At 41.5% G+C, this 24,968-nt stretch overlaps 1 protein-coding gene across 1 annotated transcript; it reads left to right on the top strand.

Annotated features, from left to right (window-relative positions):
* Nucleotides 1-985: 985 nt before the first annotated feature.
* On the top strand, nucleotides 986-22,658 carry LOC133015440 (nardilysin-like). The gene is made up of 32 exons (XM_061082638.1): nucleotides 986-1,007; nucleotides 1,478-1,871; nucleotides 2,888-3,164; nucleotides 3,567-3,648; nucleotides 4,897-5,050; nucleotides 5,711-5,784; nucleotides 5,948-6,043; nucleotides 6,241-6,363; nucleotides 7,606-7,663; nucleotides 8,655-8,728; nucleotides 9,198-9,267; nucleotides 9,942-10,019; nucleotides 11,635-11,755; nucleotides 13,955-14,013; nucleotides 14,480-14,534; nucleotides 14,618-14,722; nucleotides 15,371-15,494; nucleotides 15,810-15,896; nucleotides 17,179-17,298; nucleotides 17,417-17,468; nucleotides 17,810-17,960; nucleotides 18,114-18,241; nucleotides 18,417-18,579; nucleotides 18,733-18,764; nucleotides 19,029-19,167; nucleotides 19,263-19,310; nucleotides 19,399-19,451; nucleotides 20,156-20,239; nucleotides 20,483-20,573; nucleotides 20,800-20,916; nucleotides 21,652-21,741; nucleotides 21,874-22,658. The coding sequence occupies exons 2-32, from the start codon at nucleotides 1,663-1,665 to the stop codon at nucleotides 22,087-22,089; spliced, it is 3,330 nt and encodes a 1,109-aa protein (XP_060938621.1). The 5' UTR covers nucleotides 986-1,007; nucleotides 1,478-1,662; the 3' UTR covers nucleotides 22,090-22,658.
* The last annotated feature ends 2,310 nt before the right edge of the window (nucleotides 22,659-24,968 follow it).

Consider the following 24,968-nt stretch of genomic DNA (forward strand, 5'->3'; position numbering starts at 1 on the left):
ATCAAAGGAATCTTTATGACTTGCAAAGGGTACGTCTCTCTCTCTCTCTCTCAGAATTGGGACAGTTCCTCAAACCGTGTAAACATTGAGGTACGGCGAAGGTTCATCCTTCGCTAAGGAAACGATGTTGTCATATCTCCACTTACATTGTCCTATCACCACCAAACTTCTGTCTCATGATCAGAGTCCAAGCCTGAAAAGCTCTAGTCATAATTTATTTTTTTCAGGCAAAACTAATTTGAGTTATTCCTGAATTCTTCCAGTGTCTCTGGTGAAGTGTGTTCATGTAATTATAGACGAGAGTCAGTAGCAGCTATATTTTCAATTGTGCTGGATTTGGCTGTTTACCCCTGAGACTCCAAAAGTGCTTTGTGGACTCAAACACTTCCCCCACCCCTCCATCGGCAAAGTGGTGAGTAGATAATGAGTGAATTTTCATTTTTGGGGTGAACTATTCCTTTAATATGAGAAGCGACTAAATCTTGGACCATCGTCAAAAATCAGGTATTAAAAAATTGCCCGGCATCCCTCGCGGCCTGTGCCTGCCACCTAGCGGGCTCTAACCCGATCCTCCCGGTTGGCCACCGTGTACAGGTACATTAAGAAGTGTGGGGGGGATATCCGCGGAGCTCCAGTGGCTCTCACCTCACAAGACCCTTCACATCCACTTCCTGTCTGATGGAGAGTTTAAAACCAAAAGAAAAACCGATCGTGACATTTACCGGCGGGTCGACCACCTTCCGGTCAGCGGCCATTATCCTGCACAGACAGCAGCTGTCCCATACAGATGTTCGGACCCGTGCTCCTCTCTGCAGATGTTCATTCTCCAGCCTCCTCCGGACTGCACAGAGCACATGTGCTGGCCAGGGCCACAGACCACGCCTCTTCTCTCCCTGCAGCCAATCAGTGCCCGGCACAGTCAAGCCCCGGTTCTCCTCTCGGCCAATCGCAGGGCGTGTTGTTGCGGGGTCACTCGCCGAAGCTCCTGTGCTGTCACCGGGAGGAAGGTTTGTCACCGGCTCCTCTTCCAACTTTCTCCGTTAGCTCCTCTTTGACTTGAAATCACTCGCTAGCCGAGGGAGCTAAAGCTACATCTAAAGAATATTCCCACTTTGCATTTCTGCCATTGTGTTTACCTGTGTGTGTACGTAGGGAAAAAGTGTTATCATTCCTTCTGTGGTGTGTGTATTGTTGTTGTGTGTTTGTGTGTGTGTGTGTGTGTGTGTTTACTGTGTGTGTGTGTGGGTACGAGGGGGTTCAGGGTGTGTGTTTGGGGAGGTCTCGTATTTTAGCTGACATTCAGCTGAATAGGGCGAAACCACCAGACAGCCAGTGTGAATAGCTGTATTGTGTGTGTGTGTGTATATATGTGTGTGTGTGTGACCTCCAGGCCTCTGCCACACACACACTCTTGGTTCATCCCACTGGTTGTCAGGGCTTTTCACATTTCCTCCATCCTCCTCTGTGTGTCTGTCAGGGATCAGGGTCTCCATCATAGCTGTGCTCAGGCTGACACGTCGGACTCTGCCACTGCTGCTCAGGAGGAAAGTACCGGTGATAGAGAGCTGTCCGGTTGTTTACGGTCGGACCTTGCTGCCAGCCCGCAGAGCCACTGTGTCACCATCATCATCATCATCAACGTTATCATCATCTCTGCTGAGGATGCCGCAGACAAACAAGTCCAGAAAATCCCCGATGCCTGACTCGTCTTCTTCTTCGGGAGCGGCTGGAGAGGATCCGGAGCCGGCGTCCCGGGAGGTGAGCCTGGCTGCTGGGGATACACCAGGAGGAGGTGGAGAAGGAGGAGGAGGAGAGGACAATGTTGGAGACAACACGATCATCAAGTCCCCCAGTGATCCAAAACAGTACAGGTAAATGACTCTCTCACAGCTTTGGGGAAGACTTCTGTAGAGTCTTGCAGTATAACTCAACTCTCTCTTACAACCGTCATTCATCATGTCACCTTTAGGATAGTTATTACACAAATTCATCATACAACTTTGGTGCAGATCCAGGATCACTTTATCTCATCTTGAATTCATGGATCTTGATGATAAAATATGGCACGTTCAGGGGTATGATATTTATGACTGGGTGCAATCTGGTGCAGGCCCGAATAAAAATCTTGATCCAGTAAATTTAAATGTGGTTTCATGAGGGAACCGTGTGGCCCTGTCAGAGGTATGTGCTCTACTGAGTGCCATTCTCGTTTTAACAGAGATTTTTGCTCCTGGGTGAGTAAGTTTTGCTTTTAAACTTTTCTTTATGTGCAGAAAATGACTTACTACAAATACAAAGACAAAATATTTATACAAATCTGAGGTAGATCCTCCTCATTGTGCTTCATTCATGTTGCCTTGTGGCCCAGCCTATTCCGTGCTCGAAGCTGCCATTCCTCGGATTATTTAATTCATGCACTGTACTATATACTTGTTCCTTGATTGATCTCCTCTATTCAGTTTATTCTCTCTCATTGTTATTAATATCATTTCATGTGTGATGGTATTCCTCAGGGGAGTTTTTGGGGGTATTTGTGAATGTGAAAGTGCTGAAATAAAAAATGACCCAGATCCACTAACCCAGATCAAAAATGATATCAACTTCTTTTCCAGCCGAATCAGTACAGCGTTATTGAAGTTTGATGGGATGATTTCATGCTATAAGCACACACCAGTGCCTCGGGCCTCCGTGGGGCATACACTGAAAATTTGCTGTGAGAAAACAAAGTGAGGGAGTCTCACAGGGCATAAGATGCAGGCTGAAAACAAGACATTTTGATTTAACAGCCCGTTGAAAGCAAGAACAATGAAAGCTGTAAAACACAATGGTGCAATACTATTTCTCAAAGCTCCCTGTGCTGTTTCACCTTTGACTTGACTCTATTCAGGTACATTGTGCTGGAGAACGGGCTGCGAGCTCTGCTCATTTCAGACTACAATGGAGCAGCCGCTTCGGAAGATGATGACTCAGATGGAGGTGAAGAAGAAGAAGTAGAGGAAGAGGGAGAGGAAGAGGGAGAGGAAGAGGAAGAGGAGGAGGGGGAATCTGGAGATGAAACAGAAGACGAGTCTGAGGAAGATGATGAGGAGGAGAACGGGGGCAGTGATGATGATGAAGATGATGAAAAGGAGGGGAAGAAGAAGAAAGGAAATTCAGACAAACAGGTACTAGAGGTTACTGATGTGGATTTTTAGGGGCTGGAGCGGATACAGATATTAGGGAATAAAACATTTCCAAGACAAATATATTGGCTGATATATATAAAATACATTTGTAAGACGTTTTTATCAAACCATTATGACAAAGAAATGTAACTGAGACTTTATATTTTATAATTTTACCATGATCTTAAACAAACTACTGCGCCCTTCGTCATTCAGTACATCACTGTTTCCCATTCGTGGGTTTTTAGTAGCTTTTGATAACAATAGACATCAGGCCACAAATGCAACACATGCTATTAAAATGAATAATTTGTTGGTTTTGGTCTTTTAATGAGGTTTGTCCCTTAAATATCTCTTTTAAGTGCATCATTAGATTCAGACGTGACTTCCTGTGTGTTTCAGTCTGCAGCTGCTCTGTGTGTCGGAGCGGGCAGCTTCAGTGACCCCAGTGACCTCCCCGGCCTCGCCCACTTTCTGGAGCACAGTGAGTATTTAACCTGAGGGCTTCAGGTCATTTCTTTGAGATGGTGTTTCTCCTCCTTCATTCGGATTCAATAGTTTATTCATTCTCAGATCCATTCTTCGATATCACTCATCACAGTTTGATTGCATAGATGATTGTTTGTATTCGCTGTGCCCTCTTCGCCTCTATTGTCTAGATTTACTTCTGTTAACAATGTCTGACGTTTCCCAGAATACCTCTCTCCCAGGTCCAGGTCTACCCACTTTGGACCCGCAGGGAAAACATGAGCATTTGGGCTTCTTGTGACCCACTTTTCCTTGTTGCTGGCCGTGTATCTGACCTGCCTCTAAATACACAGAAACCGTTTTTAGACATGAACTCTGGAAAATGTCTGGACGTTGTACTGACTTTGCGTTTCTTGCTAATTTCATGAAAAGAAGTTCAGCTCATATCTGAAAGCAGCAATTTAGTTCATGCTGCTTCACAAATAGGACTATCTGTCGAGAATCTGCTCTACATAAATTTAGGTCCTTAGGTCTTGTTTGTTGTTGTCAATATTACTTGAAAATCCGCTTCTTACACATCGATTTTAGTTCCTTGTGCCTCTATAGGAGATTTAATAATGAATTGACTACCAATCAAAAGACCCAAACTGGGGTGTTAGAGCCCCTCAGAGGGCCTACTTCTCCTGATTGGTAATCCAGCCTTTCTTCCTCTAGCAGAGAGAAGGCAGGAACTTGTACACATCTCTCTGAATTCTGGATTTCAGTCCTGGCCATTGATGCTGCTGTCAGCGGAGATTTTGTTGTACCTGTCTCCTCTGCTGATGTGGCTGGTGAACATTGTTCCTAAATGTTCAGTTTGTGAGGAAACCCTTGTTCAATCTCATCTCCTGTCATGACTGTTGTCGAGAGTTCACAGTAATTTTTAGAGCAGAGTGTACAGATCTATCAAATTCTGTCGTGGCTCACCTACAACTGTGACTGTCCAGCTGTCAGCATGAATCAGAAAATCACAGTTTTAAGGGACATCACGAAGAAGCTGTGGTGAATTTTTGATTTTTAGTCTTTTCTCTTCCCTTTTCCCTATCTCCTCCTTTATCTCTTCTCTCTCTCCTCTTCTTTTCTTTCGTTTTTCTACCCTCTTCCTCTCAACTATTTGCACCTCCTCCACCTTTCTCCCTGACCCCTCTCCTCCATCTCTTTTTTTGCTCCTCTGCTCTTCCCTCTCCTCTCCTCTCCTCTCCTCTCCCCCCACTCTGTGTCTCAGTGGTGTTCATGGGCAGCGAGAAGTACCCCTCTGAAAACGGCTTTGATGCTTTCCTCAAGAAGCACGGAGGGATTGACAATGCTTCCACTGACTGTGAGAGGACGATATTCCAGTTTGACGTCCAGAGGAAAAGCTTCAAAGAGGCTCTTGACAGGTTAGGAAGCATCAGAAGCATTTTATTTTTTGTATTTTTGCTCTTAAGAAGTGGACCTCTAGAGAACTATGCAGTGATTTACAGATCACACACAACCTTCCTTTATTCCTAAGGATAAAATAAACTTGGTAATGAAACTTCAGTAACTTAAAGCCAAGTCCTAGCATTGTTGTACATTCAGAGAAAACCCACTGTCGTGTCCTTGAAGACATAACATCCAAAAACGGGACAATTCATTTGAATCTTGTCATATCTGCTTTACCCGTGGATTTGTCCATCTCTGCTATAACTTCTTATGTTAATTTTGAACTATGAAACTCTAGGTACATTTACACTCTATCCTGTGACCCATAATATTCCAGGAATTCCTGTTCTATTACCACTGCAAATGCTTATATATTGTTATTATGTGGGTAAAGTTTTTGCTATCAAATAACATCAAAATGGTAACAGTGGCACAGTGGCTGCAGTTCAATCTTCATGTCCAGGTCTCAGAAACCACAGGTTTATGAAGTGAACCTACTGATTGGGACAAACGCCACAGGTTCAATCAGTCCTTATCTGTCTACACCTGATTGGGTCTGTCTGACAGGCATCCCGTCCCATCTGGCTGCTATGTAGCCCCCTGATTATGACCCTTGTGTCCTGTCCCCCTCTCAGGTGGGCGCAGTTCTTCATCTGCCCCCTGATGATCCGGGACGCCATCGACAGGGAGGTGGAGGCCGTCGACAGCGGTGGGTCTCTTATGAGGTTAAAGTTCAGCATTTGTGCTCTGGTGTGAACTTTTCGTCATGCCCGTTGGTTTTGTTCTCCTTCCGCAGCTCTTTAACACGCCATCAGTCACCTTGCTTCTCTGTCGTCTTGATTATTTTTTTCATCTCTCCTTCTGTCTGTCAGAGTACCAGCTGGCTAAGCCTTCCGACTCCCACAGGAAAGAGATGCTGTTTGGCAGTCTGGCCAAACCTGGACACCCTATGGGCAAGTTCTGCTGGGGTGAGTTGGCAGACACAACCACTGGGACCCATAGTACACACGAGGGCCTCCTTGGGGTGTGTTCAGCAATAACAAACAGGAGAACCAAGACAGACGCCAAGTTTACAGTCTTGCTGACAGCCCTGCATTTGTAGACACGTTTCTTTGCTGTGTTTTGTCGTTGTCCTGAATTGATTGCTCACTTGTGACAACACTAGGAAATGCCGAGACTCTGAAGCAGGAGCCTAAGAAGAAGAAGATCAATGTCTATAAACGGCTGCGTGCCTTTTGGAAGAAACACTATTCTGCCCACTACATGACTCTTGCTGTGCAGTCAAAAGGTTTGGAAAATCTGTCCCATTCATTATACATCAGGAGTATAGTCAATTTGTAGTTTGGTAGAAATGTAATTGTTTTTATCTATTTTACACAACAAATGAAATGATTAAATGAAAAAGCAATCTATAGATAAATGAACAATCAAAACGGCCATTAGTCGTAACTAATAAGGATTCAGCTCAGCCAACTGTAGATAATCGTTCCCAAATCAACTCAAATTGCTTTATTTCTCGAAACAAATCACACAGTACAAACTATCTGACAGATTTTCTTTCACGCTTTTGCAGAAAATATCACACAGCTAATGAGCTACTGCAACAACAAAGTAAATTGATGACGAGTGTTTGTGCTGAGAAAAAGCGTCCTCATGAAACTGCGAACGTCACATTCTCTTATGTTTGATAAACCTGCCTTCACCTTGAAAATCATTTAAGTTGTAAAGTGTCACATTGATCACTCACTGCTGTAATACAGCCATAATTGTTGCAAAAGAATTATAAAATAATAATAAAAGAACTTGACTGGTAGTCAGTAGAGCTCACACCTCACCAGATTCAGATTTTTAATTGGATCGGCACCAAATTATTCACACTCATTCCCAGAAAAATCTATGTAAATGTTGAAAATCACCATTTAATTGCACTTTTTTGTTTTATACACAGGCAACACTCTACCATTGCTGGTTTGCAGTTACAATATTTATGATGCTGTTTTATGCTTCTGTTTGCATTTAAAACTGAGGGTATATATATTTTCTACTTCTAAATGTTAAATACATTACTACAATATGTTAAAGTCATAATAATCGATGTAGTAGAGTAGTGTCTGAGTGAGGACTGAGCCGATACTTATATTAGCCAGTTAAAAAGCTCCAAAACCGATCATTTAAAGCCTATATATAAAAACACTATTAATGATCCCTAAGATCTCGTTATCAAACCCTTATGTCAAATATATGTAATTGAGCCTTGATATTTTACTGTTTAACCTAAAACATGACCATAAATAACAATAAATATGTCTGTGAGCGGCTCACATTGGCTGATTTTTATCGGCCAACCCATTAATCTCCCGGGCTCTAGAATATATCTGAGGGCAAACCAGTGAGGGAAGTAATTGGACCTTTTAAGGGCAAAAGCTTGAAGGCAACACCACAGCTACTTTAAAACAAAAAACTCTGAACTCCTAGCCAGAATTATGAATGCAACTTTAATTCATCCTCCTTCCCTTGCTCTGTCCTTTAGAGAAGCTGGACACTCTTGAGGAGTGGGTGAGAGAGATCTTCAGCAAGGTGCCTAACAAGTGAGTATTGAAGAAGAGACTCTCAGTCACAGTGATGAGGTGCTGGTGTGATAATAGATGGAGTCTGAATGTCCTTTTCAGACTTCGCTCGAATGTAAATGTCAAGCCTCCCTCCGTCTCCTCCTCGGCTCCTTTTTTCCCCTCTTCGTCTCAGATGTAATTTTTTTTTTCCAACAGCGTGCACCTGGAAATGATAATTTCTCCATAAAGCTGAGCTGAATTCATGTTTTCTTACAGACCTCCGTTTCCGTTTTCTTTATGAGTCACTGCAGTAGGGTTGTTAGTGAATAAACTTGCGTACCACTGCTTTCATTTCAGTTAAGGGATTACATGCTCCTGTATGGGTTAAATTAATTCTCTCTCATCCATGAGCTTATAAAATCTTCTCAGGCGACTTAAGCTGCTTTTAGATTTAACTAAATTCATTTTCATCAAGCCAAAAACATATGTATAGTTGACATCAGGAAATGCCATCCAGCAGAAACAAGATACCATTTTTGGGATGTATAATTATGAATTAAGAACAGTCGTCCTTAAACTTACTCTGGAAACATATTCAGCGATCTCTTGTTAAAAATATCAGTGATTTCGGTAGAACAAAAATGTTCTCTGTTTTCTTTAAACGATTCATGTATGAGTCCCTGGGAAATTTGTGGAAATGTAAAAAAACTTGCAATGTTAAAGAAATTGAAGAATAATCCCTCGATCCACCCCAAAATGTAATTGGTTTCTTCCTGGCCTGTGTCTTATCCCTCCACCAACTTTCGTTGAAATCCGTCATTTGGATTTTGTGTTATCCTGCTGACAAACAATGAAACAAGTGGACTGGGGTGAAAACCTCCACCAGGGAGGTTATCAGATGTTAAAAAAAACATTGTGGTGGATGTAATACCCATTTATTGACTTGTGTTGACACACAGACATTGTTTAATCGATATTAGTGGAGTATTTGTCATTGTTGCTTCTTCTAATCCTGGTTTTGTTCCTGCAGTGGTCTGCCCCAGCCGGATTTCTCTCATTTGCCGGATCCCTTCGAGACACCAGCGTTCAACAAGCTCTACCGAGGTACCGATCCAGCTCACTGTTTCTATCTGAACACATCTGCTGTACTCTAATACTTAGGAGCATTGTTTCCTCAACCTCTGAATAAAAGATAGTAGATAGTAAAGCAGAAAATAAATGATTGTACTGCACAGAACGAACATTATTCTTTCTTAGATTTTTTTTATTTTTATTACTTACTAAATAATGGTTGCCTTTTCAAGCCTCTACAATTTCACACTACAAACATTTCCGAAGGAACGTTAGTTTACACTGTCGACAAACCTGTGAATAAATGACATCAGATAAGATTTTTCCAAAGTCACAAAGCTTTGTGTTAATGGAAGTCAAAGAGATTGGTGAACGGTTCTGTAGAAGCAATCGACCGATGAGCCACACCATTACAACAGGCAACTGGTTTTAATGATGTGGCTGATCAGTGTGTAATCCAGCTGTTTGTTATCTTGTGTTTCCTGTGTTTGTGTGTCCACAGTCGTTCCTGTGAGGAAAATTCATGCTTTGAATATCACCTGGGCTCTTCCTCCTCAGGAGGAACACTACCGGTGAGCTACAAACAGCAGAAACTATATCCAACCTATTGCATCATCGCATGCTGCTAACACAATTGTCCACCTTCTATCTTTCAGACTTGGATTTTATAATGCACCCTTCTCTGCTCTTTCTCACTGTGCTACTTGAGGTCTTTAGCTTTTTCAGAAACCAGCTACAATCATCTCTCTCTTCACTGGTTGCCAGTGCAAACTAGGACTTCTCTTTATTTAAGACCACTTTATTTATTGGAGCTGATACTTACGCATATACCTCATTACCAATACCGATAATAGAAAGTATAAATATATATATATATATATATATATATATATATAGAATAAAAAAAGAAAGAAAAATAAACCAATGATCCTTTTTTTATCGACATACTGATACTGAATTTGGTAAAACTCTAATTTAAATATCCTTCTAACGCTGACGTTTTTAATGTATTTTTTTTTTTGGTCTTGTGTATTACTCTGCTTCATCTAAATTCTGGGCTCTAAATAAAACTAGAGAGAAATTGCGTCATGCCGTGTCTTTGTCTCCTCTCTGGATAGTAGTGGCTTTTCATATCGACATAGAATTACAAGAGGCAACCGACATCAGGCTTTGCCCTGATTGTAGAGGGACAGCATCAATATTGTTGTGTTTTTCCTTTTTCATGCTCTTCCCTCTTTTGTGTTAGGGTGAAGCCTCTCCACTACATCTCTTGGCTGATTGGCCATGAAGGCACAGGAAGCATCCTCTCACTGCTCAGGAGGAAGTGAGTGTTATTGCCTCGGTCTGTCTGTTTGTTTGTGTGTCTGATTTGAGGGCACTCCACAGCCCACTTAAAAGGTCTTCAATTCGCACGGTATACATGAGCCTTTTCACGCTCTGAGTGTATCGAGCCCTATCTTCCAACTATACACTTCGCCTGCCCACTCGACGATATGATTCCTAAGTTCTCATCTTGGTGGATGTGGTCGTGCGCGAGCGTTTCCGCCTCTTGTCGCTAAGTGGCAAAGCGATTGGCCAAAACTCTGCTGTAGTCCCACAGTACAGCGAGCGACCCCATCCAATAGTCCCTTTACCAGCAGCGCCACTCGCAGCGCTTGATAGAATATTCCTGTTTACTGTTAGTGCTGTTTGCTATTGTTGATAAGTGACAACAGTGACATTTGAGTGTGCTCCTTCTCAATTCCCAGTCGTAACAAAGTGCTGAGGCAGTGGAGTGTTTTTTTTGTTTTTTTTTGTCGATACAATCACAACATCAAGGGCCGAGAGGCTGGTTTGAAACCAGGCCACTGTTGTGCTCACTGAAAGAGGGGACTTCTCCGTGCATACGTCCTCACAACAACACACACACACAGACACACACACACTCACACACTGTTTGAGTTGCTGATCCTCTGCCTTAACCCTCTAAAGAGCCATACTGGTGATTTAATACAGATTTTAGTGACTGTACTGTACAGCAGATCAATAAAAATCTGTTCTCTACATCACCGCTGGTCTTTTTTCAAAAAAGTCCATCATACATTATTTCTCCCACCACTGGTTTGAGTTCATTTCAGTGCAGTATGAAAACCTTCAGAGATTTAAAACTTGCTCTGTGTGATCAATCACAGTTAACGTCTCTTCTACTTGTGTGGTAATGCAGTGCAGACACATTTTTTATACAACTCAAAAGAGATAAAAGCAGATGTGATGTTCACTTGTAGAAACGCAAAGTGTCAAGTTTTTTTCAAGTTGTTTTTCATGTTTAAAAGACTCAAACGCTGCAGACAAATTCAAAATAGAATGAAACATGGAATTCCTTTCATTTCAAATTTTTTTATATTTTTATATATATAACATGACCACAGAAGTGTATTCAATAAACATGAACCACCACCGCTACAGAGCACTGGTCGCCTGTTTAATAATAGTGACTGTATCGTATGTCTAAATGGCACCAAAATCCACAATCCACTATCCTGGGTCCTTAACAATACACAATCGAAATGTGAAGCTGATTATGAACAGTTCTCGGCTCCTACAGACAGAGATTTGTGGAAGTATTACATAGATATCTTTAATGGTAAATGGACTGTATTTATACACTCTTCCCTTTTAGCGACCACTCAGAATACCTTACTGTACAATTTACCTTCACCCGTTCACACAACCGTCATACAGCGCTTGTATAAGCAGTGCCTTACCATCACTTACCATTCATGCACTAGTGGCACAGACTCTGGGATCGAACCACTGACCTTCTGCATTGTGGATAACGCTCTGTACCTCTACCCACTTGCCCTTAATGTGCATTCTCTTTCAAGGTTATGGCAGAGAGGGAATCTTTACCCTGCCGTCCTATTTTTAAAATCTTTGTGCGTGTGTGTGTTTGTGTGCAGGTGCTGGGCCCTGGCTTTATTTGGAGGAAACAGTGAAACCGGCTTTGACCAGAACACAACCTACTCCATCTTCTCCATCTCCATCACCCTCACTGACGAAGGTTTCCGAAACTTCTACCAGGTAAATAAAACCTTATATTTGTCTCTTCTTCTTTCTACCTAGTTTTGATGTCCAGTTCATGGTCATTAATATTATTTCTTGTCCGATTATCGAAATAATTGTGTTTTTTGCTTCGGTAACTAAGATTTACTCTTCATGAACACAGATGCCGCATTTGTCTTATTTTCATTGATACATCAGATCACTTCAGGAAAACAATCTGTTATCAGTTGCTATGACAACTCTTGTGTAAAGCAGAGAGACATGGCAATTATTCAGCAGGCCAAGTGTTATCTAATCTTAAGAATTTAATGGAGAAAATGTTTCAGGTAACAAACTTGCATTGTTAACAGCTGTATAAATAATGCCTCGGCCCTGAGGAGGTTGTTTACTGCGATGAAGAACACTTCATCCTCCACTCCTCCTTTCAAAGAGGATGAACCTGGAATCTCTTGGATCAGAGGCTGTCTGTGTTTTTGAATCACGGTGCAAATGCAGTCAAGTGTGGCTCTCGAAGTGCGATGAGTAGGTGACGCACTTGTAGCATTTTGTTATCTGGAGATGCGAGACACATGTCAGGCTCACGTGGTAACAGTGAGAGGTTGGGAAGATGTATCTGTGCTCGAGACTGATCCATATGGAACGCTGATATTCGCAAGTAAAGATTCACTCTCAAATTGCCAGATGTATATGCAAACAAAGTGTTATTTAACCCTTACGACAAGGAAATTTGAGGCTTAACCATAAACCTTATTATAAAAAAGAAAACACAAATACAGCCAAATATATAGAACTTCAATTGAGACATTAAACATAATGTTTTTACGTAACATGTAAACAATTGCACGCAATTTTTGCATTGTTTATTACCCAAAATAAATGTTTTTGTATCCGCAAACATAAGTGTAGATACAGATGTGAGAGGCTCATGCCGGCCATTTTATTCACCCAACCGATTTATCGCCCCAGCTCTAATCATTGGCTAATGGGGGTGTAAAGGACAGCTTACGATCATGGCCAATCATCTTCACTTTAGATAATGTTGATTAAATGATTCGATATTTTTCTGTCTCGCGCCGGCAACAGCCAGTGGCTGGAGGCATTATGTCGGGTCTGTCCTTGTTCTTGTGAACACAATATCTCACGAAGGTTTTGAATTCCTACATTTTTGTTAATATTCATTTGGACTCACGGATGAGCTGATGGAGTTTGGTGGTCAGAGGTCAAAGGTCACTGGAACCTCAGGCTCTTGTGAACGTGATATAGCAGGACCATCCAAAGGGGATTTCATTACATCTGGCACAAACATTCACTTCGTCTGTTTCTTTCACAGAAAAGTGAAAGAAACTAAAGCAGAGTACTTCTGTGTACATATCTACCTCTCAGCAGAAATTTGCCTTAATTGTGTAGGAGAGACGGGACAACATCCAACATCATGCAGATAAATCCTTTGTTCAAGCAAAACATATTTAAATTCATGAATACCATAAATAATTAATATGAGACCTGGAGATGGTAGTGAACTTTTTCCTTACCAGACACTATTTGCATGTGGAACAGACTTGGAAACATGACGGTAACCACTAACCTTTCTGGACTCTCCACTGGTTGCCTGGAAACTGCTGTTGGCAAAGAAAAAGCCTAGTTCCAAAAATGTCAGACTATTCCTTTGTATAAGGGTCTGCAGGTCAAGAGTTGACCTGAACACGTTAAAATACTCAAAAGAAAATCTCGAGTTAAAAATAAAGTGCTAAAGGTTTACCGTTGTTGAATGTTCCCCTTTTTAAACTGCTCAGATTTAAAGCACAGTTTTCTGTTCTGTACAAACGGTCGGGTTAGGACGGAGAAATATTTACTTCGGAGTTAATAATTCTTATGCTTTAGGTGGAGCTGACATTTTCATTTCCATGTTTGAGTCTCTTAAAGAGGACAAATAAATCCACGCATTACTGCCTGTTTAGTTTTTAAATGTCATCACCTTTTTTAAGTGACTGTCCGAGCTCGTTCTAATGGTTTTGAAATATCCTTGGTCAACATGATTGGCAGCCTCTGTCTCGTCAGTGGGATTTGTATGGTTTATCAACATAAATGCTGCATTTCTCATAAACCCAATCGTTAATGCTGACAAGGGGGGGTTACCTTCGACATTTTAGGAACGGAACTTAATAAAATTATAAATTAAAATTAATGAAATCTAATTATTCTCTGTGGTCTTAACAGGTGACTCACCTGGTTTTCCAGTACCTGAAGATGCTGCAGACGCTTGGACCACAGCAAAGGTACTCACTCTCTCACTCTCTCACTCTCTCACTCTCTCACTCTCTCACTCTCTCACTCAATCACTCTCTCACTCACTCACTCACTCTCCCACTCTCTCACTCACTCTCTCTCTCTCACTTACTCTCACACTCACTATCTCTCACACTCACTCTCTCTCTCACTCACTCACTCACTCACTTACTCTCTCACTCTCTCACTCAATCACTCTCTCACTCACTGTCTCACTCACTGTCTCACTCACACACTCACCTTGGTCATACTTTCTTTGGCTTTTGGATTCATTTTAAGGTCTGAGGTAGTGAACAATTCATTATATTTCATATCGAAAGGATAATGTGGCTCTTGTACTTTTTATATTTATGCCTTTTGTTATTTTCCATCATCTGTGTCTCTGACTTATTAATTTTGTGACATTTGAGACTTAATCTGGGATGATTTTGTGTAATTAATTGCACGTTCATGCAGAGTATACGAAGAGATCCAGATGATTGAAACAAATGAGTTTCACTACCAGGAGCAGGTGAGAACCATCCAAACGTCCACATGCTGCTGTGTTAGATAAGTCAGTTAATGTTCTGTAACGACTGATTTCTGTTTCGACAGATTGATCCCATCGAGTATGTTGAGGATATTTGTGAGAATATGCAGCTGTTTCCCAAAGAGGATTTCCTAACAGGAGATCAGCTGATGTTCGAGTACAACCCAGAAGTAAGTACTTCACTGTAGAGCCTGACTAAAAATTCTAAAAATCTATTTATATAATATGGCTAAAATCCCTAAAATGACATCATCAATTCTCTTGTGACAAAGAAATGTAGTTGAGGCTTGACATTTTACAGTTTGAACCTAAACGTTATCATAAATAACTATAAATGATAAGAAAACATAAATACATTTAAATATATAGAACTTGAAATAATACACATTAAAAACAATTAATGTAAAATGCATATACAATTTTACATATTGGCATGCACAAACTTAAATGTATAACCAATATATTTGTTCTTTGAAGAAAAACATTTCGTATTGGCGCATATCAGCAAAAATAGACGCTGATAATGATCTAAAAGGCTCATAAATCGGATAAATAGGTCAGAGATGCTCCAGGAATCCTTTATTTCCCTTTTTTGGATAAACACATCATTGTAATGTGGGAAAAAAACCTTTGTCTAAAACAAAAATCCTTTTGTAGCTTATTTATCATACAAATATACTTGTTTATCCTCTTTTTGGCTTTTCTGATTCTTATTGCGATCTTTCCTGCTCGAAATTGTTCTCAAAAAAACTACTCTCCTCTCTTTGCTAAAAGTAGTTTATTTTTTTGGACCTGTGTTGTCTCTTTGTGTTTTGTAGGTGATCAGTGCGGCTCTGTCCCTGCTCACCCCTGAGAAAGCAAACCTGATGCTGTTGTCACCAGAACATGAGGGCCAGTGTCCCCTGCGGGAGAAGTGGTTTGGAACACAATACAGCGTGGAGGGTGTGTTTTTGTTTTTCTCTGTGTGTTTATTTGCTTGTTTACTGTCACAAAACAGCTCCTTCTCACAGTGCAGAGACCCAGTGAATACTTTCCCCTTGTGTGAGGATATTCAGTCTGATCTAAGCCAGAAACAGAAATGCCAGCATTTATCTTTGTCTCTTAAATGGCGAACAATAGTGTTGAAACAGCATTTAAATGTTTTGGAAACAAATTTCAACTTTTTTGCGGTAAAGTCTTAAGTTCCCTCAACTTAAAACACAAATCTATATTCTAAATAATTTGTGTCATGACAACAGCCTTTTTGTCTTCTCACAGACATCCAGCAGGAGTGGATGGAGCAGTGGACGGGCAACCTGGAGCTGAACAGCGACATCCACCTCCCTCAGGAGAACAAGTTCATCGGTGGGTGAAGTTACGTAGTTATGATGCTTACCAAACCAACAGATTTCAGTTTGTTATGCTAGTAGCAGGCGAAGTAGCCTATGGCCTCAGGCAGAAATGCTGAGTGGGCTACAGAGATCTCATGAGCTCATATCGTTCCCTCAGACATATTTGTTTTCTCTTTCAAACTTGAAGTCTTTAGCCGCAGCCAATGCAACTCAATGATGACTCTATTTCATGGGAATCAGACTTGGATACAAATCTGCTCTGGTTGCCCGGAGATATTATGTCATGTTGAACGATTCCTGTGAACACGATATCTCATGAACGCTTCTAGGAAATTCCTTCAAATTTAGTACAAATGTTCACTTGTACTTATGGATGAACTGAGACCCAGCATTTGCATCATTAGCTTCACCTGCTCAAGTTAAACTATTTGAACTCGAGCAAGAAATCCATATGACGTGAAATCACTCACACACACAAGTCAATCGGTTCTAGCAGGTCATCAAGCCGGCCACTGGTCAGCCTCAGGCAGCCAGTCATCCAGATGCAGATGATAAATTCCCCTGAGCTACTTAAACCAGTGGCTGATATACAACACAGATTGACAATTGTTGTCACATTAATCCTGCTGAATGGGAATTTAGTTGAAACCTTGATAAGGATAATTATTTATTTTCCTTTCTAGTGATTACAACAAACCTGGTCTTGTGCTTATAATATTTTGACATTTTATACTATTTAATATTTGTAAAAATTGTATATTTATGCTTGCACAAAACACCACGGCAGATTCCTTTAATGTGTAAACCTACTTAGGAATAAAGCCTGATTCATATTATACATTTTTTTTGTATAAAACTTTCTGGCGACACTTGACTACAAGTTTACAATTTTCAACTTTCTTTCACCACCAATCTGACTGATGCATAAAAAGTTATTCTGCTACCTCAACAGACGGCAATGGTTGATTTACTGGAGCATATTAATGAAAGGTCAAGATTTTTTATGCTGTCTCAGCAAACAAGCAGCTCTGGTTTAATTCTGACCAAACTTTAAGGCCTGATACAATTCGGTATTCTGACAAAATGTGGAGGGAGAATACGTCTTCAGTGCTTGCCCTAAGGGTTCCTGAATCATTTATTAGAGGTGGGGGGGGGAGACGACATCTTTCTCTGCATTGAGTTACTGCATGTTCATCCCCTAACTGGACATATTGAATTGTTGAAACTCACACATTATTTATAAGGTTTTACCAAGTGGAATGATGGGGATTTATTGTTTATGTGCATTTGTTCAGCCACTGACTTCACCCTGAAGCCCTCTGACTGCCCAGACACAGAGGTCCCCGTCCGGATTGCCGACAGCGACAGGGGCTGCCTGTGGTACAGGAAGGACAACAAGTTCAAAATCCCAAAAGGTGACATGTGTTGGAGTCGTTGTGTGTGTGGATCATTTAGCATGCAAGCTGTTTTTGGAAAGACATTTGATATCATTAGAGAGGTGTTGATACTTGTTTGTCCTCTCTCCTGCTGCAGCCTACATCAGATTCCACTTAATCTCTCCTATAATCCAGCAATCTGCCAAGAAGTAAGTGCAGGCTCAGATTTAATCTTGTGAAATTAACATTTGTTTCTCTAGTGCTGTAACACTCATTAATATCCTCCACCCCTCACTCTTTTTTTCAACTGCACCTCCTTGTCTTTTTAATAATTATAAAAAATATTTTTCTCCTACTCTTGATTCTCACTCTTATTTCCTTTTTCCCCTCAATCTCATCTATCTCACCTTCTATTGCCTCTACCTCCCCTTTCCTTAACTTCATTTCCTCTTCCTGTCTTCCTTTCCTTGTCACTTTTCTCCCTCCCGCTCCTCCTCTCCTCTCTATCTACCTCCCAATGTCTTTCCTCTCTCTCTCCTCCCTCCTGCAGCGTGGTCTTGTTCGACCTGCTGGTCAACATCCTCGGACACAACCTAGCGGAGCCGGCCTACGAGGCGGAAGTGGCTCAGCTGGAGTATAAACTGGTGGCTGGCGAACATGGCCTGGTCATCAAGGTCAAAGGATTCAACCACAAACTGTCTGTGAGTGAATGTATCAGGAATAAATTAACTATTTCATCTTAGTGTTAATCTGAAAACACTTTTAAGATAAAAACTTATACATGAATTATTTCCCCAGTATGTATTGTTCACATTAATTAGTTATAATAATTGTGTGTCTGGTTTTCTGTGCAGCTGCTGTTCCACCTGATCATCGACCGCCTCGCTGATTTCTCCGCCTCTCCTGGCGTCTTCAGCATGTTCTCAGAGCAGCTCAAGAAAACTTACTTCAACATCCTCATCAAACCCGACAAACTTGGCAAGTGAGTAAGACTCATCCTGTGTCTTTGTCTTTCTGTCTCACTTTCTGATTCATCACCAAGTCTACGATGCCTTCTAGTGGTGAAATGTGTCAACCTCAAAGAGAACTCCTCTTTCTCTCTCTCTCTCTCTCTCTCTCTCACTCGCTCCTCCTCTCCCTCTTCTCTTCTGTGTCAGGGACGTTCGTCTGTTGATGTTGGAGCACGGTCGCTGGTCCATGGTGGAGAAGTGCCAGGCTCTGACGGCCGGGCTCACCAGCGATGATCTGACGGAGTTCAGCCGCAGCTTCAAGACGGAGCTGTACGCCGAGGGACTGGTGCAGGGCAACTTCTGCAGCACTGTAAGTCCACCGCAGCTGGAACCCACACAAATAGGTTGATTAACAATAACATTGATACTTTCATCGACTGATTCTGAGTGAACTTGACTTCTATACTCTCTTTCGCTCTTATCTCTACCTGCTCATTATCATTTAATTGTGTTTCTTCCACAGGAGTCAGCTCAGTTCCTGCAGTATGTCACAGAGTAAGTCAGCTCTTATCCTGAATGCTCTCTAATGAGAACACTAATACTCTACAATCACAGATCTGTAATTTGCATTAGCTTCGGTTGTTCAATGATCCCCTTTTAAACTATCTTCACTTCTGCCTCTTTTCTTTTTTCTCTTCTTTCTCCCTTCTTTGTTTCTTCCTCTACTCCCTCGGATCCTGACCGGGTTTGTTCTCTCTCTCTCCTTTCCTTCCATCCTCCCTTACTCTCCTCTTCTCCTCCTCCCTCCTCCTCTGGCAGGAAGCTGCAGTTCTCAAAGTTGCCAGCAGTTGTGCCAGTGATGTTCAGAGTGGTGGAGCTTCCTCTGAAGCACCACATCTGTAAAGTCAAGTCGCTCAGTAAGGGAGACGCCAACTCTGAGGTCACAGTTTACTACCAGGTAAACACATCTGCACACATCTGTACAACATACACATTTTAGCATTATTTGTTTTTACGCGATTTTATGTTTTATTTTCCTTTACATTTATCTAGTCTGGCCTCAAGGCCTTAAAGGAGCACACACTGATGGAGCTGTTAGTGGTGAGTTTCTCTCTCTTTTCTCCACCTATTCCTTCATTCACTCTCAGTCCATCAGGTCATCCCTCAATCTTTGTTTTTTGTTTTTCAGATGCACATGGAGGAACCCTGCTTTGACTTCCTCAGGACCAAAGAGACTCTCGGGTGAGTTTTTTAAAACTGTATTTTAAAGCATTTCTGACATTTCAGAAAATTATTATGGGATGAAGCTTTAATTTCTCTTATTCAATATTTATAAGCATAATACATTCATAAATTGAATTAATGGATTATAACCTGCAAAATCCTAAATATTCATACTCCGGCTCCCACTTATGAATGACTTTACAGTATGAGTTGTAGTTGTTGACAATTCTGGTTACAACTGTGTTACTGTCTGTTTATAAACCATTTTTTGATACTTCTTAGATCCTCTTCTATGTATCTGTCAACTTTGAAGCTCATTGTTTGAATCCTCTGTGAGAAATGTGCTAAATTACTTCATTTTTATAATTTGAATTTTTACATATATGAATATAGTCAAGACAAGAATGCATATTGATTTAGTTCCAGTCTCTGCCTACATGTTGTTCTTCATAGTGAGTTTGTATTGTATTTAAAAAGAGCAAGCCTGTGCTTTAACCGATGGGAGGATTTTCTTACTCCGCATTGTGTGCACCAAACTGCTCCAGTGACTTTGAAAAAAATGCTTGTCACATTTAGCCAGACTTTAGTGTTTACGGCTAAACTACTATTTAATTAAATTCCAACCCTTGGCCCTCCAGACTGGCTTTATATCGTGCAAAGTGTAGAAAGTCAGGACAGGAAATATAATGCATTTTCTTCTTTTTTCATTTCTCCTGCCGCAGGTACCATGTCTTCCCGACCTGCAGAAACACCTCGGGTGTACTGGGATTCTCTGTCACCGTGGAAACACAGGCTACCAAGTTCAGGTGAGTCCGAGACACAATCGTAACCTTTTATTTGCCCCAAAGCAGGACACCATTTATCTTAACCGCCTTCCCAAAACCAAGGTGTAATGTGTCTGACTGTTCACCCAAATCCAAGCTGCAATTTATCTGTGTGGTTGTGGAGAGAGGAGAGAGAGAGGAACTGATGAATGAATAAAGGAATCAAATAAACCCGAAGCCTATAATATATCTCTCTCCTCTCATGAACTGTTTTTTCCCTCTCAGTACCGAGCTGGTGGAGTTAAAGATTGAAGAGTTCCTGGTTTCATTCGGGGACACGCTAAATGCTCTGACTGAGGAGGCCTTTAAAACTCAGGTCTGTGTGTGTATCTGTGTGTGTGCATTATTTTTTAGGTTTGTAATTTTCCTATGTTTATTCAAAAGGTGAAAATGGTACATATGCAAAAAAGGTTTTAGGAATGTGAACGGTTTATCTTTTCCTTTGTTGGATTACGAGGACATTTTGTAACTATATATGCATGAGTATATGCATAAGTCGAATTAGGGATTTGTGTGTTTGTGTGTGTATGTATTATGTACAGGTGACTTCTTTAGTGAAACTGAAGGAGTGTGAGGACACACACCTCGGGGAGGAGGTGGACAGGAACTGGGCCGAGGTGGTTACACAGCAGTATGTGTTTGACAGGCTTAACAGAGAGGTGAGGAAAACACACACACACACATACACATCTTTAACCCGGTAAACATACAAATCCATACATCCTATTCTCCTCTGCTTACATGTATTGATAGTTAGTTTATCCCCCTGTTTGTAACTCTAACTTGATCTTTACCACAGACTTGTGTGTGCTCTCTACTGAGTGCCATTCTAGTTTGGATTGTGAAACACTCAAAACAAACTGGTCCCAAGTGATGTTCATTCCTGGACACACCTCCTGACGACAGCTGATTTCACACCTAATATTAGACCTTTAAGATCCAGAAGAACATGAAAATAAACTGTGAGAGGTGCAGCTCTGCCATATCATCTCTTTAATCTGGCAGATGAATAGGAGATTTTTTTTATCCCATTGGCATCAAGTATCGGACCACCTGTCCAGTTTAAGACCAATTTAGCTGAGGCTTGGATTCCATCAACTCCAGAGGGAAATATCTGGCTTCCTAGCAGCAGGTTGTGTGCAGATAGTGAATGAACTGGTGGAATTAAAGCAAACTCTAAATGAGCTGTAAAAACAAAAAATGGTGAAGCTAAACTAGGCTTAAAATATAAGGCTGACAATTGTGTGAAGACTAACCCCTCCTTTTTCACAGATGTCAATTGATTCAGCGTTGTTATAAAGACATTGATTAACAGAGGATTAAACTTCCTATGAATGTTTTTTTGTCCGTCAGCCCAACCAGTGTTCTTCTTACATCCGTGTTTCTGCTTTCAGATTGAGGCTCTGAAGCAGATGAGCAGGAATGAGCTGGTGTCTTGGTTCCAAGAACATCGAGAACAGAACAGCCGCAAACTCAGTGTGCATGTAAGAAATGTCTTTGTGTGTGTTTGTGTGTGTTTGATGGAGAAACTCAAGGATACTTTTGAAGGACATGATACATTTTTCTTTATTTTTTTGCATTACTCAACACAGTGAATCTATCCCTGTCTCCTCAAGGTGGTGGGATTTGGTGCTGAGGAGAATGATGAGGACGGCAGTGGTAAAAAACAAGAAAGCAAAGAGGAGGATATAATTGGCGCTACCTACTGTGAAGTGTCCAAACTCACTTTCCTTCCTGCCTCACCCAAGCTGGCGGGCGCCATTTCCATCATGGATATTCCTGCTTTCACTCTAGGCCTTCCCCTCTTCCCCTACCACAAGATACTGGAATGAACTTGTTGTCAGACTGACAGAGGGCTTAGCTCTGAGCTCTGAGCCACATTTGGGGGACGCTGCCTCATTAGAGATGCAGGCGCTTAATATGTGGAGGTGAAGGCGGTTGAAACGGCGTCGGCTCCTCTCTTGACCTGGATTCTGTCTCTGGGGCCCGGCTGTTGATTTTAGTTAACACTGTGTGCACAAGCAAAAAAGCCTGGAAGTGATAATAGACTTTTCTTTTTAGCCAAGTGATAATCTATTCTGTTTTCTCACACTCAATTGTTTTATATCCCCAGACACTGGGAGTGTGGGAGAGGTCCCATTCTCTTCCACTATTCAATATCATAAATCAAATCTCATTTATTTAGTTCTCTGAGCTCTGCTGATGAATCGGTCTTTTCACTGGTTATGTCGCACTGCAGGTTGAGCCTCATACTATTTTAAAGTTGTTTGAACTCCACATGTACGTGTTTGAGTGATCCTGCTCTTGATTTCTTTCTCTGCCGTGCACTACTGTTATAAGCTGACCTGGATTGTGCCATGGAATGAAACTGTGCTAAGAAATAAATCTGTGACTGAACGAATTGGAGTTTACAGAAAAACATCTCTTGAGTTGACTTTACAGTAGAAGTAGAAAACAATTGAAAGTGCGTTTTCTATAACAGCTCATACTTAAACTTTAACATGACACGTCTGCTATTTAAATCCCATTAAACCAAACAGAGGCCGAGTGTTTCCACAACCCGCTGTCTGATAAACGGTGGGATCTGTTAAAAGTCACAAGTGTGTGCATGCAGATGACTGAGTATGGCATCAGCTGTTTAATTCATGCAGCTTTAATGTATTTTAAATGTGTACAGAGTCGCCACCTTCTCTCGGAGGAAAAGGTTGTTGCAGGCGATATTGTGTGGGCCTGTGGCTGGCGACACTCGGTACTATTGAATGTAATTAAAAACTAATCCCGAGCCGAGCCGAGCGTGTTGACAGAACCGACTAATGTGCCCACAGGAAGGTCTCATACTGTCGCACACAGTAGCCTCACAGTAATATAAAATGGATGGCAAGCCAGTTTGTCCACATTTGAAGTACAAGCGATGTGTGTTGCTGCTGCAGCTCTACGTGCTTGTTCGACACGTCGTTCCAAAAGAGTGGTGATTAAAGCGCTGCTGTAACATCCTCCGTTCAATTAGTAAAGCCACCCTCAAGATTTTAGAACCTGGCTGCAGGGATTTGCTTCTATTCAATGATAAGAGCATTAGTGATGTTGGGCTGATGTGTGATAAGGCCTGGCCCGCAGTCAGGATATTGAATGGGGTTGAGTTGGAAGCTCTGCAGGATTGTCAGGTTTCCTTTCTCTTTCATTTTCTCGAGTATTTTTAGTTATTTCAATAAAGAAAGGGACAGAAAAATTTAAAACGTGACCATTCTGGATTTCCAAGGATTGTCTTTTCTGTGATTTACAAGCAGCTTTATGGACATTGCGATGCTTCGGACATCAGAGTGAACGATATCCATGGACTGTGTAAGTCACGAAATAACCTAAACACGTGGAGAACTGCAGAGTTGGACTATTCCTCTCTGTCCTGTGGGTTAATTGCTACAAGCCTTGGTGTGGCCACTTCAATAGATCTTGTTCCCTGCAGATGTTTTGACAAAGCAAGCAGTTAAAGCACAAGTGTAATTGATGACATAAAGGCTTCATTCCATTTACGTTGGCCAGTCCCAGGGTCCTGATACTGGACATGCAGGTTAACTGGATAGGCTTCCTGGGACACGTAATTAAACTGTGGCATTGTGTCACCTGCTTGTGCTGCTATAAGTCAAAGTGGCTGCAGTGACTAATGCCTATTCAAAGTAAAGAGCTTCGCCCAAAAAGCCCAAAGGCAAAGCTCAAGTTTGTAATTAGAGTCATCGACATACTTGAAGACGTATTGTCCCTGTTGTGTCACATAGTCTATATATAGGGATGGACAACATGACCTCTTGCCCAAGGTATAGCCAATGTGTCTTGATTTCATCCTGGGGGCTGGCTGCAATATAGGTCATTAAACCTGACTCCTCCCTGTAAGTGGATGGGACATGGACCAAAACAAAAAGTCAAAGAGCGTGCCAAGTTAATTTGAAGATGTTCTCTGATTGTTACTTCTCAGACTCTGGTTCCAATTGACGTCATTTTCACATGATGGCGGCATTCGTATCCTGGATATTTAAGCTTCATTTTTGGATATAGAGAGGAGGATGCATTGTCAATTTATATGTAAGTCTTTGTGCGGTGACTGTGACAAATGTATTCTATAAATGAAGCTAAAGTGCTCATGTGTTCTGTGGAAGAGAAGTGGAGAACTGGATAAAGCATGTAAAGCTGCTAAAAAAGAAGTTAAACTCCACCTATGGGGAACGTGGTGTTGTTACACTTTTAGTCGTCCAACATGGAATTCACTCGACAGGTTCTGGGTGTATGGTGGCAACATGCAGCCCTGCCCGGTCCCTCAGAGCTCCTCCTGGTGATAAACAGATCTAATAATCTTTCAGTTTATTGTGATCTGAGCTGAGTCTCCCTGTTCAGCTGCCTTAATCTCTTCCATGGGGAATACAGGATATTACGCATGGGCCGGTCGTCCCACATTACACCAGAGCGGAGATACTGTAGCTTTGATAGACAAAACTGATTATGTGATTATGAACTAAGAGCAATGAAGACAGGCACGTTTTAGCTTCAGAAAAGCCTCGGATCTGTTTGTACTGGTACCAGACACCACGTGTACTAGAATCCACCTTTTAAAGAAGAAAAGGCATTCAGTTCTTTGAAGGCTAAAGAACTTGAAAATCAATTTTCACACTTTAAGCCCCAGGATCTCTTAAAGGTTTAGTGATGTCTTTATGTGCTGAGCTCC

This window comes from Limanda limanda, chromosome 12 (assembly GCF_963576545.1).
Source record: "Limanda limanda chromosome 12, fLimLim1.1, whole genome shotgun sequence".
Taxonomy (NCBI): Eukaryota; Metazoa; Chordata; class Actinopteri; order Pleuronectiformes; family Pleuronectidae; genus Limanda; species Limanda limanda.

Coding starts and splice junctions, on each gene's coding strand:
- LOC133015440 (XM_061082638.1), top strand. CDS start 1,663: ATGCCGCAGACAAACAAGTCCAGAAAATCCCCGATGCCTGACTCGTCT. Junction 15,495..15,809: donor AACACAATACAGCGTGGAGG/GTGTGTTTTTGT, acceptor GTCTTCTCACAG/ACATCCAGCAGGAGTGGATG. Junction 17,469..17,809: donor ATCCAGCAATCTGCCAAGAA/GTAAGTGCAGGC, acceptor TCCCTCCTGCAG/CGTGGTCTTGTTCGACCTGC.